Below are 13,321 nucleotides of genomic sequence, written 5' to 3'. Positions count from 1 at the left end.
GGAAATATTTCGTCACTTCGAGCCGGAATGAGGCAAGCTTGTGCTTTTGGGCATGAACATCGTGGACCGCCGTCGGCTTCTATTGAATGTTTCCAAGCAGGACGAAACTATAACACCTGACAGTGTCACAGGTTCATTGTATAATTTCACAAGCTAAATCGGATACATTTAATTTAGTTTGTAAACGGATACCGCGCGTTCTCGACTCTGCCGGGCGACTACGTCGACACACTGCGACTGCCATGTGCGCACCGGTGTTTGGCCGTGATTGTAAGACGATCTGTGCACAGCAGGTGTAAAAACCAACTTCGATGACCATTTCGCGCACTAAATCTTGTGGAAGGCCAATATGAGCCATTTGCGTGATTACAGCAACGTATATGTACTTCTGTACACTGATAATGAGCGAGAGTTTGCTACATTGCGATTTATGAACGCGGCTGTCTAGTGCGTTCCATGAGCGGCTACTCTTCTCAACTTATTTATGACTGTTTTCTTAGACTGCCAAGATTTGCTGCCTGTGTAAAAAAAAAAGCAGGAACGCCCGCTGGTGACACAGCACCTTTTCTTTTTTCTAAGTTGCGTGGGCGATGTATAAAATTCTTGCGCTTTTAGAGCGGTTTATGTAGCATGCATAGTGAGAAAGTGAAACTAAAGCTACTGGGTGTTCTGTTGTTTTGTATTTCTTGTTTTGCATCAAGCACAACATTATTTGGGTATGCACCGTAGCATTTCAACATAAAACATATGTATGCTGACTTCAGTTCATTGCATGTGCTCGGCTTACAAGCGCAAAATTTGAAGCATGTGTTGTGAATATCACCTGGCCATTGGTTTCAAGCTCGAAATGCTTATGTATAAATGAGCAAAGGATAAGTGGAAAAAAGGAAGCATTATGGACCTCGTATTGACCATGTTTTTATTGACTGCGATCGTCACGATCTGCGAAAAACAAGTACCATATGGGTCGAGTGACTCGAGGCGAGAGCGCGCTCACGTGCGCGGCGAAATCATGCGAGTACCTGGTGCACGTGAGGATGCGGGATTCTCGCGCGAGAAGTGTGCCTTCGCGTGCCACGAGCACGGAATAACCGCGTGTGTTGAGCAACGAACGCGTACACGTGTACCCGCGTCAAACGTGCAAGACGGCAACGATCCCTGCAACGGACTACTATTTTCGTAGCATCGCTAACACCGCGTGCACTGCGCTTAAATATCTTCTAAAACAGTGCCGAAAACCACAAGCAAGGTGTTCTTATACCTCGCACACGCGGGTGTTTTTTGTACGCTTGAAGTTCTCCCGGCCGATTCTGTGTAACCACGCAGAACGACGCTCTCGGTCATTTTTCCCGGTCAGAATCGAGAAAAAGTCTTTCCAGGCTCGGCTCGGTTGCTGCATCCGAAAGCGCAGCAGCCAGGCATGGTTTCCTTGCAGTGAAACGCGAGCGCGACAATCGGAACACGAAAAAAACGTAGGGAACCTGCGCTGCCTGCGCTCTAACTCAGCCGGCCCGCCCGCGCTTGGAAGGTATATGGCACCCCAAAGTCACGTGGTACGGTTGGGCCAATGAACGCGTCGGCGGCGCGGGGAAAACGAATGCGGTACTCTGAAATTGTTTCCTGTGACTCTAGTAATATCGGGTTTAATCTCTCATACAAGCAGGCGGGGACAGTAGTAGAGCAGCAGCTCCCAGTTTTATTTTATGCGGACGACACTGTGTTGCTAGCTAACAAGCAAAGTGATTTGCAACGTCTGGGGCAGGAACGCAACAATTTAGGTTTGAAATTTAGTGTTAGAAAATCAGGTGTTATGGTATTCAATGAAAACAGTGAACAGACAGTATAATAGTATAGTATAGACAGTATATTATATAAGGTCCACTCGGACATTTCATATTTACTTTTATCCTTTTTTTCTCCAACTCTTTTCTGGAATCTTTTAATCCCACTCCCCATCCCTATACAGAGTAGCATGCCAGCAGTTATATACGCGCCGGCAAAATTCTCTGTTTTTCCAATAAAGAGCCCTCTCTCTCTCTCTCTCTCTCTCTCTCTCTCAGTGGCGATACAGGACCAGGAAATACCTCAGGTAACAGAATATAAATACCTTGGTATATGGATAAACGAAGACAATATATATATCGAAACACAGAAAAGAACAATAACAGTGAAGGGGAAGAGAAATTGAGCCACAATGAAACACAGAGCCCTATGGGGATACAATAGGTACGAGGTCCTCCGAGGTATGTGGAAACGTGTAATGGTTCCAGGACTTACTTTTGGAAATGCGGTTGTTTGCTTTAAATCAGGGGTACAACCAGGACTCGACGGGAACCAAAGGTCAGTGGGTCGCCTCGCATTGGGCGCTCACGGGAAGACTACAAATGAAACTGTGCAGGGCGATATGGGCTGGACTAGTTTTGAAGTGAGTGAAGCTCGCAGTAAAATTGAGTATGAAGAACGACCGTGGAATATGGAAAAAAGTAAATGGGCTGGGAAAGTGTTGAGATATATGTACAGGAAAAACATTGATCCAGAGTGGAGGTAAAGAACTAGGGAGCTCACCAACAAGTGTGCGGCCTGTAGGGTGGGCAACACAGCAACAAAGAACGTCAAGCGGAAAGTCAGAGAGGCTGAAATAATCTCATGGATGGCGGCAATGGAAAAGAAACCTGACATGAGTAACTACTTAAGAGGAACAACGAAATCAGGGAAGAAACAATTTATGATAACTCAAAGGGAAGCTCGTTACTTCTCGAAGCGAGATGAGGATGCCTTAGAACACGCACCTATAAAGAGAGATATAATAAGGAAAAATAAGCACGTGCTTGCTGCGGTAAAGCTAGGGAAACTATGGAGCATGTTTTATTAGAATGTGGAGACGTCTAAAACCCCTCAATCTCCCAAAGTAGCGCCATTCGCTTCCCTCCTCCTCCGCTCGGCGCGGACTAAAGCCCCTCAATCTCCCAAGTAGCGCCATTCGCTTCCCTCCTCCTCCGCTCGGCGCGGCCTCGACGGTGGCGCCGCCGGTGGTGGGCCTGCCGTAGCAGAGGACAGCTAACACGCTACGGGAGGAAATCCGCAGAAAAGGTCGTTCGAGCCCTGCGGAGCAGTTTTTTCAATCGAGAACTTTCTTCGTCAGTCGGTAACTAGCCTTTAGAATTTCGTGTTAGAATTGCGGAGGAAATAGAGAAAATGACCATTATTCAAGGCGTATTTAAGGCGTAAAGCGCGCGACGTTGAGAGTTCGTGTTGTTGAAACACGACGCAAGCACGCGGTGTACTCAAACACGCGCGTAATTACCAATGTTTCAGGTGTTGACAGCGTGAAAGTATGCGTACGTGGTTTCGTAGGTTCATTCACGTACCTGCAGGACACTTTTGTTCGGTCGGCGCGTGAGAGATTCCGGCTGTGTGCGGTCAGCAATGCCTGGCAACAGGGCCGTTTTTTCATTGCGGGGTGCTTTGGTAATCGTGACGATATATTGTTTTTTTTTTTTTTTACAAGTACTGCTCCAGGAGGGCACATGTAATGGCTAACGGAAGCCTCTGAAGAGCACGTAACATTACACTAATGCAGGCGTCGCAGGGAGTGTTCGCATACAAAATTGGCTGTCCGCAATCTTATACCCCCTTGGTATGCACAGGCTTCGGCGAGCCCCATCCAGCCCTGGTTCTAGCTTTGGTGTTCCCGTTGCCGCTTTGGTGCCCTGGAGGCGCCGTCATTAATACGAAATAATGACAAGTTGTTACAACTAGTAAATAAAATTTATTGAAGAAATACAATCGCGCCGAGGCGCCAACTTCTGAAGCAGCGCTAGCGCGCGAGTATTATGAAACGCCATGAAGAATTTACCAGCCCACGTACGACTCTACGATCAAAGTGCACGTTAAACATCCTCAGGAGAGCTAGATAAAGTTATCCGGAGCCATCCATTACGACCTACATCCTAGCTTTAGTCGCTTCGGAACGTTAAAAACGTTAATCACCACAACCCAAATCAATACATGCGAGCGTACATTCGAAGCTAAAATACTGCATCGTAAGTCATAGTGAGCCTTGCAAAAGCGTCGAGAATGTGCTAACTTCTGGTGGAGCTCAAAATTAACACACCCTGAATAAAGTCGCTCTTATGTCACAGGCCAGCTGCAGATGCGTGCATTTCACCGCAAGACGAAACTACATGAAACAAAGAGAGCACATTCGAAAAAAAAAAAGTCAAACAACGCGCTAAAAACCACGCAGAGCATGAACACACACTTTTTCGAAGCGGAAGGCGTGAACTAGGCTCAAACTAAGAGGTTGTGAGTAGCCGTGGCCCTTACTTCGCTAAGCCGTGCGTTCTTTGCCACTTCCTCGAAGTCAGCCCGCCCGATCCTGCGAATCCACACTTCTTTTTGCATTGCGCCCGCCGGACGGCAAAGCAAAAAGCTTTTTGCCCTCGCTGTGTCTGTTGCGGCAACCGAAGGCGCAGCGTAACGTTGGGCGCAGCAGCATGGCATCGCAATTAAGTTCTCGGCCCTGCACATTCTATTACGCTAACGCACTCCGTCAGTGCGCCTGCCGTACTTTCGTCGCGCAGGCCCAACAATGGAGGTCGGCGCGCGCTGGAAAGAAACAATATACAAAAGCGCGGCGCCTGCTCCGCGCTGGAAAGAAAAAAATATACAAAAGCGCGGCGCCTGCTCCGCACTGGAAAGAAAAAATATACAAAAGCGCGGCGCCTGCTTCCACGTGACACAGATTGGCCAATGGGGGAGCGAAGGAGCCTGGGGCGACAGGAGGCGTGGAGGAGGACGCGCCAGGGTGAGCGGGGTGGCGGAAAGATCTAACAATGGCGCTACTTTTGAAAAATTGAGGGGCTTTAGAGACGTCTACCGCAGAGCGTCTCCCTAGCGGTCGATTTAGGCACCACTGGCCTCCTTGAAACCCTTGGGTTCAGCGAGAGCAGTGGAAAAGTAAACATGTCCGCAGTAGGGATTAGTAAGAGGCAATTGGGGGATTGGAGGAAGTAGGGAAACGACAAAAAACGGAGACATACAAAAAACACAGTTCACAATAGGGGATCAGAAAATTTGGTTGTGGGAGTTCAGTGTTCTTTTTTCTTTTTTATTGTTTATTGTTTAACCTAGGTAGGACGTACATTAGGCAGTATAAAAGGAAGAGCTTGACGGCGCAACCTACCGCCCCGTTCAAAAGGGGGCGCTCATAACATCCATCCATCCATGCTGCGTTTGGTGTTATGGTTAGTTTATTTTTTTATTTTTTTTAAGATAGCTTGAACAATAGCCAATACAATAAAACTTTAGTGGCTCAACCCACCACTCCGTTTCAGAGGGGACACTCATAGTAGCTATCCAGCATCCATCCATCTTCATTCAAGGCCATAGAGTTTCTCACTATAACTACAGTGTGCTTCTGTACTATTCTAGTACACTGTACTATAACAGAGTGAAACTCTATGTTCGCGGCCATGGAGGCATCATGGAGGTTCGCGGCGCACCGCGTTTCTTCCATAAAGCTCGCCTTCATGCACAGCATTCGCCGCCAGTGCTTTCTGGTGATCTGGTATTAAAATTTCTGGTTAAAATGTTCCGGGAATCCAGTTTATTTTTTTGTATAACGATATTCGGCTGTCAACTCTCAGTTACAAGCTGAACTGAGAACAGTTGGTCGACGGTGGCATCAACGTTCTGCGTGCCATGATCCCTTTAACAGCCCGTTAAACCTCTTTAGGTATTACGCAACGGCGCCGACTGCCTCCGATACTGCGTTGCAATTACATCTACAGTGCACTAGATATTATAGAACATTCTACAACACGCGGGCCGCGAACGGGCCATGGAGGACGTTTTTTTATTCCATGCGGCCGACCTTGGCCGTTTTCCCTGTGGTCACTTTTTGCAGTTGGCAACATTCATGGCAGCGCCCACGGCGACGCGTATTATTTTGTTGGCGATGTCGTAGTTTGCCAGTGTAGTTTGCGCAGTTCAAACGCTATTACAGCTTTTCAACGGTCTTCGTGAGCTCGATCGTTTATTACGACCTTGAAGAATGGACGTTCTAAAAGCAGAGATTGAGCGCAAGCGTAAGGAACTGGAAAACAGGCAGCTCGTCGTGAGTATTTGGCCGTCTGCAGCGATAGTCAACGCGTTCGAAACGCTTAACAGCTCGTGTACAACGAAGAACTGTTTCGTTGCACCCTCAGTACCTACAGCAAGCACATTGAATTAGCAAAAGATGTTCTTGCTGGGTAAACATTCGTGGTCTTAATTGGTGTTGCGTTACTACGAACTTCGGCGATTTGCAGTAGTTGTAGCCTGTGATGCGTGTGGCTCCTACCCACGATGGGGGATTGGCCAAGAAATGGGTGGATTATTCGAAATTATTATGGAGCATAAATTTCCTAATAGCTATTGAAATAGCATTGAATAGCGCAGAATTACCTGTTAAATAAGGGCTCGTTCATGCTACGTCGACTTCCTTTTCTATTTTTCATCAGTCATTCACTTTTAATGAAAAAAAAAATACAGAGAGAGAAAAGCCTTACGAACAGTTCTCACTTTAAATACCTAAAGCACAGTGTGCTTAGTCTAATGTAACACAATCGTATGCCACGGAGTATTTTTGACGAGTGGAATAACATGATCTGCGAAGTAGTATATTAAACGAATAATATTGCACCTGTTGGTTACAGCATATTACAAAATATAGAGTAGGACGAATACAGGTAGTCAAAACAATGTGGTCATGTTGCTGTAATATTGATGCATAAAATTTATCATATTCGCTGTTTAGATTAAAAGCTCATATTTAATCTAAAATGTTATATTTAATCTCAAAACACTGCACTACATACGAGCACTCAGTACCACATTATGGATCAGTCATTAAAAACATCACCATTTTCAATCTTTTTTATACACTAATCATGTCTCTTTTGAGCTATGTCGGATGCTCGGTTGCCATAGTCGCAAGTTCGAATCCTTCAATTATCCTTTTTTTTTTTTTTCTCCGACGGTGGTGAGCTTCAATTTCACCTCCTACAGTGCACTACATCTGCAGGCTTGCAGTGGCGCCTGACAACGGAAAAATATGCCGAGGGCGAGTGGGGCTATACAAATCCAGGTACAACCAAATTATGAAGGCCCACTAAGCTTCAACAAAGACACTGCCTCACCAGAAGAGGAATAGGCCTCCCTGGTGCAGTATTCAGCTACTCCCTCCCTCATGATTCCTTCAATTAACCCATGGCCCTCAGTCCCCAGCAGCTACAGAGCACCTGACCAAGGCCTCTTGTCAGACCTCTAACGCAGGAGAGGGTGCTAAGAATCTCTGAACCCGGCAGGCCGCCACTGGAAACTGACCCTGGCAACCTTTAGCACCCGAACTCTGTTGAGTGAGACTAGCTTAGCAGGACACTTCGAGGAATTATCAGACATTGTTTGGGATATCATTGGCCTTAGTGAGATTAGAAGAACTGGTGAGGCTTATACAGGGCTGACTAACGGTCATGTCCTCTGCTATAGAGGTTTCCCAAATAAAAAGCAATACGGGATAGGATTCCTAATCCATAAGGACATAGCAGGCAACAGTGACGATTTCTACAGCATTAATGATAGGGTAGCAGTAGTAATCAAACTTAATGAGATGTATGGATTAAAGGTAGTACAAGCCTGCGCTCCAACATCCAGTCACGATGATGATGAAGTAGATCAGTTTTATGAAGATGTTGAATTAGCGATGAGAAAATTACAGACTCAGTATACCGTAGTTATGGGCGACTTCAGTGCAAAAGCGGGGAAAAGCAGGCTGATGTACAAGCAATTGGCAACTATGGTGTCGATTCTAGGAACGCTAGAGGAGAGATGCTGGTAGAATTTGCAGAAAGGAATAAGCTGCGAATACTGAACACCTTTTTCAGGAAGCGTAGCAACAGAAAGTGGACCTGGAAAAGCCCTAATGGTGAAACAAGAAATGAAATTGATTTCATACTTTCTGCTGATATCAACATAGCGCAGGATGTAGAAGTGATAGGTAGGGCAAAGCGCAGTGATCATAGATTAGTGAGGGCTAGCATTCACCTCAATTTGAAGAGACAAAGAGTAAAATTGGTCAAGAAGAAACAGGTCAACTTAGAGACGGTAACGGTAAAAGCAGACAAATTCAGGCTGGTACTTGCAAACAAATATGATGCCTTAGAACAGAGAGATGAAGATGACATAGAAGAGATAATGAAAGAAACCGTAACTAGACTGTCTTCAGAGGCGGCAATTGAAGTGGGAGGCAAGGCACCAAGGCAACCAGTAGGCAAGCTCTCCCAAGTAACAAAGGGCCTAATAAAGAAATGACAAAGAATGAAAGTGTCCAACTCAAGAAATCATATAGAATTCACGGAACTGTCAAAACTAATCAACAAAGAGAAAATAAGGGATATTCTAAATTATGAAGTGAGAAAGACTGAAGACGCCGTAAAAGATGGATGCAGCTTGAAATCAGTGAGAAGAAAACTTGGCATAGGACAAACTAAGATGCATGCACTGAAAGATAAGCAGGGTATTATTATCAGCAATTTTGAAGGTATAGTAACAGCAGCGGAAGAATTCTATACTGACCTGCACAGTACCCGGAGGAGTCGGGATGCCTCCATTCAAAATAGTAATGAACAGGATACAGAAACTCCTCCTATGAGGTCAGAAGGACCTTGCAAGACATGAAACAGGGAAGAGCGACAGGAGAAGATGGAATAACAGTCGATTTAATCAAGGATGGAGGAGACATAATGCTTGTAAAACTGGCAGCTCTCTATACGAAATGTCTGTTGACTATGAGGGTCCCAGAAAACTGGAAGAATGGAAACATTATGCTTATGCACAAGAAGGGAGACATTAAAGAATTAAAAAATTATAGGCCCACTAGCTTACTCCCAGCATTACATAATATATTCACCAACATAGTTTGCAATAGGATAAGAGCAACACTGGACTTTAGCCAACCAATAGAACAGGCTGGCTTCAGGAAGGGATACTCTACAATGGATCACATCCATGTCATTAATCCGATAATCAAGAAATCCGCAGAGTATAATCAGCCTCTCTATATGGCTTTCATAGATTAGGAAAAGGCATTTGATTCAGTAGAGATACCAGCAGTCATAGAAGCATTACGTAATCAAGGAGCAAGACTGCTTACGTAAATATATTGGAAAATATCTACAGAGGTTCCACAACTACCTTAATTCTGCACAAGTATGAAGATACCTATAAAGAAAGGGGTCAGACAAGGAGACAATCTCTCCTATGCTATTCACTGCATGCTTGGAAGAAGTATTCAAGCTATTTAACTGGGGAAGGCTTAGGAGTAAGGATCGACGGCGAATATCTCAGCAACCTTCCGTTTGCCTATGACATTGTTCTATTCAGCAATACTGCAGACAAGTTGCAACAAATGATCGAGGACCTTAACGGAGAGAGTACAAGAGTGGGGTTGACGATTAATATGCAGAAGACAAAGATAATGATGAATAGCCGGGCAAGGGAACAAGAGTTCAGGATTGCCAGTCAGCCTGCAAGTGCAGTAGAGGGCGGCAGAAGGCTAGGTGAGGCGATGAAATTAGGAAATTCGCGGGCGCTAGTTGGAATCGGTTGGCACAGGACAGGGGTAATTGGAGATTGCAGGGAGAGGCCTTCGTCCTGCAGTGGACATAAAAGAGGCTGATTATTATTATTATTATTATTACAATTATTATTATTATTATTATTATTATTATTATTATTATTATTATTATTATTATTATTATTATTATTATTATTATTATTATTATTATTATTAGGACTCGTCTTTTCTTGCCATAATAAATAAAACGGCGCCATATTTACAAGCTGTGGCACTTTTGTCAACAGGTGTTTTGTAATCATTTCAGAAGTAATACTGAATAACCGCATCAAGGAGGTGAGAGTGCTCATGTATCCATAGGGCATCAAGGAAATCACATTTTTCTTTTAATTCAACTCATTTCAATTTAATTGATTGCAGCTGATTTATCTGTTGTTGTCAGAATTACTTCTCAGGTATCATATTCTATGTTCATATTTATCATGACTGAACTTGAAATGCAATGTTGTTATTTGTCTGAGATGATAGATAATATAAATAAGAATTACACTGTGTTATGCCAGACCTGGTGTCATTGACATTGTTTTGTGTCATGGCACAGGGTAAAATTTGCTGACATTACATTGGGGTGAGGATACGTGTGATGATGTTACTCAAAGGGCACTGCATGCATTGCTTATGGCTGTGTTCATGTGTGGCCTTCGCAGCTCACACGGACTGAGCTACCCAGTATACCCTTAAGTCAGTCACGATACTTGCACCTATTCAACGCTGAAATCAAAACTAGTTTGTAGTAAATTATTTATGGCAGTCTGGCACTTGCCTGCATTTTTTCTCAGGCACAGGTGGTTTGCAGGCTCATTCAACTGACAAGAAAAGGAGATATGGCAAGTTGTAAATGTTGTGTTGGTATTTTAAGTGCACAATGGGTGTTCTAAAGAGGTTGCTTAGGTTGTACCATACTTAGTCATGCCATTCTGCTCAGTCTCACTTCCTGTTATAAAGCTACCAGCTTGTTCAGTTGGCTTCACTTGACAGCTGCCATAAGCAGGTGCCCCTTTGCTTTGACAGGGACCCCAGAGGAAGTTCTTCAAGCGGGAAGAGCTGATCAAGCAGACGACTGAGGAGTATGAGCAACGACGCCGAGCCAAGCATCAGGACGAAGATGATGATGAGGTGAACGCACCTCTGTGGGACAATCTTGCTACTTAAGCTCAGCCTATATCACTCCATCTGGACCCCTCCTTTGCACTTTATGGGGAGCATTGAATGGCTGGACCTGCCCGAACAATCACTGCACATACTGGTTCTTGCTTTTCATGTGGGGCCGTACGAGTTCTCTGAAATAACTTAGCTAAACAAGAGAGCGGCGGCATTTGTGAACATTAATATATTTAGAAACTCACAAATCAGAGTTACCAGACCACTCCAAACCACAGATCACCATCATAGTAGCCCAACAGTAGCCAAAAGCCAACATCCTAGGTTGCCCAAAAGTAGCCAAAAATTAGTGTTGTTTTGTGGCGTTATACCAAGCATATTGAACTAATGTTCTGCAAGAAAACTTACACGTGAGTTTTTTTCATGTAAAAAAGAAGGCCCAAGATTTGCCCAGAGGCTTGCGTCAGAGCGAGTGGACAAGTCCCTCAAAAGGCACTAAATGAAATTATCGGTTCTGGCATAGGTATATTCATTAAGTTAAAGTCACTTGCCCCAAAGTTTTATTGTGGCCGTATGGCTGGTCCCAAGTCTGGAAGAGACATTTGAAATACATGCGCACATATGTGGCCACAAGATATAATGTTTCACTCTGTCCCTCTATGCCTTACACTCTCAGCAATAGTTCGAAGAGTGCATCAATGCAGCCTCGTTGGCAAACTTATGATGAGGTAAATGCAGACTTTATGATAAATGCAGTCTCTTATTTTTCTCAACGCAAAGAAGAAAAAAATCACTCACAAAAAGAACACTCAAACGGGGTCACTCAATAGACGCGCCGAGCAATGGTATGCTTTCGGCACATTTGTGGCTGATGGCAATTTCACAAAACAATGCAACACAATATATGAAACGATGCAGTAGATTACAATACAAAATGCAATACAACAAATATTTTTAAATACTTATTTTTTCTGCACACCATTGTTCAATGGAATGGTCTGCCTGGAAATGTGGTCAGTTCCGAAATGGTGAACTTGTTTTTACAAGCCCGTAGCGAATAGGGCACACATGTAATTTGTTTCGAGTCGAGTGTTTTGCTTTTGTACTTGATTCTACTGTGTTTTGGACTCTGGTCGAGTCTCGTTGTTCCCTTCTTCTGTTGCAATGTATGTTTTGTGTTTTTATTATTTCGGTACCCCACTCCTGCCTAAGGCTTGTAATACAGGCTGGCAGTATTTGCTAAATAAATAAAGAGGTGGTTTCTGCACCTCAGGAGCAGGAGCGTTAATGAACTAGCAACCGCAATACTTTGCTAAATTTATCAGCAAAGCTAGGTACTTAGTGAGTGACAGCCCCACTGATGATTCGCTGCATTTTTGCTGCCGCTGAATTTGGTATGTGAGCAACAACTTCAAATTATCATCCGGAATTATCATACGCTAGCGTGACGATCTGGCATCCACCTCCTTCTCAGCGTAGCTTATTAAGTAGTTCTGTGGGAGATGAATCGTGAAGAGTTGGGGGGTTAGTTCTCAGAAAGGAATCGAGCCGAAAAATAGCCACATAGCCGAGAAAAAAATTTTTAAGCCAACTCAGGTGAGCTATTAACAGCCCGATTTGGTAACCATGACCTAAGTACAAATGTTGTTTACTCTTTCTTTTCATCGCATAAATTTTACTTTTTTTTTTAGTTTTGACATCAGTTAAAAGACAGAGTGAATTGCGCATGGTTTGTTTGCTATAATGATCGGTATTGCTTATATAGTCTACTTAAATGTGCTGTACTATAATGCAGAGAGAAAAGGAGATTGAGGAAGACGATGACGCTCCCTCTGACGAGCAACAGCATTTCAATGGTTATCTTCACAATCGATCACCTCTGCCAGCCTTCATCTGTAAATAAACACACAATCATCCCTAACACTACTTTTCTGTAAACACATCTGAGAAATGGAGGATCAGCTTATCTAGTTGGGGTAGTTTCACAGAAACCTGGTGCCTCTCTGCACAAAGTGATGTTGCCAGACATTATCTATTTGTCTTGTGATTGACATTAACATTTGCATTCATCTGCGTTTATTGGACTATTTATATGTTTATGCAAAACTTGTCATTTCAAGAGCTGCTGCTTTGATACCACGATAGATCCGATGCAAAAATTACATGCAGTCAACGAATATACAGACTTGAACAACTGCCTTGTTTGTGTCTGTTTGTCCATTGCATGTACTTAATTTTTGATCCTGATCTAACCATGGCTGTATGTTCAGGTTATTGCAATATTCCACCAAATTACTGTTAGTTTTGCTGCTTTCTAACTTCAGTTCTTTGTCCAGCTGTATATTTTTGGTTTGCTTGTTTTTTTCCTGCCTTGAGTGATCCTTTTCTAGTGTAACCAGTACTGTTTACAGTTCAAAATCTCTCCATTTCTCTGTGCTGCTTGTAAGGCTTGTCTTGTAATTTTCGTGCTTGAAAAAGCCTTCAGAAGCCGCCTGTGTTCAACAGAGTAAAGGTTTTGGTGATTTGGTGTCCGATGACATTGAA

At 43.8% G+C, this 13,321-nt stretch overlaps 1 protein-coding gene across 1 annotated transcript in view; it reads left to right on the top strand.

Moving 5' to 3' along the window:
• The first annotated feature begins 5,948 nt into the window (after positions 1-5,948).
• Prp18 (pre-mRNA processing factor 18) overlaps positions 5,949-13,321 on the top strand; it is a 34,490-nt gene continuing 27,117 nt past the window's right edge. Inside the window, exons 1-2 of the mRNA XM_050177144.3 lie at positions 5,949-6,118; positions 10,688-10,792. Of these exons, the coding sequence (XP_050033101.1) occupies positions 6,056-6,118; positions 10,688-10,792 (168 nt within the window). The 5' untranslated portion in view covers positions 5,949-6,055. The remainder of the gene's footprint in view (positions 6,119-10,687; positions 10,793-13,321) is intronic.

This window comes from Dermacentor andersoni, chromosome 9 (genome assembly GCF_023375885.2).
Source record: "Dermacentor andersoni chromosome 9, qqDerAnde1_hic_scaffold, whole genome shotgun sequence".
In the NCBI taxonomy this organism is placed as follows: Eukaryota; Metazoa; Arthropoda; class Arachnida; order Ixodida; family Ixodidae; genus Dermacentor; species Dermacentor andersoni.
Note: the sequence above shows the minus strand (reverse complement) of the source record. Positions and strands in the feature narration are given on the sequence as shown.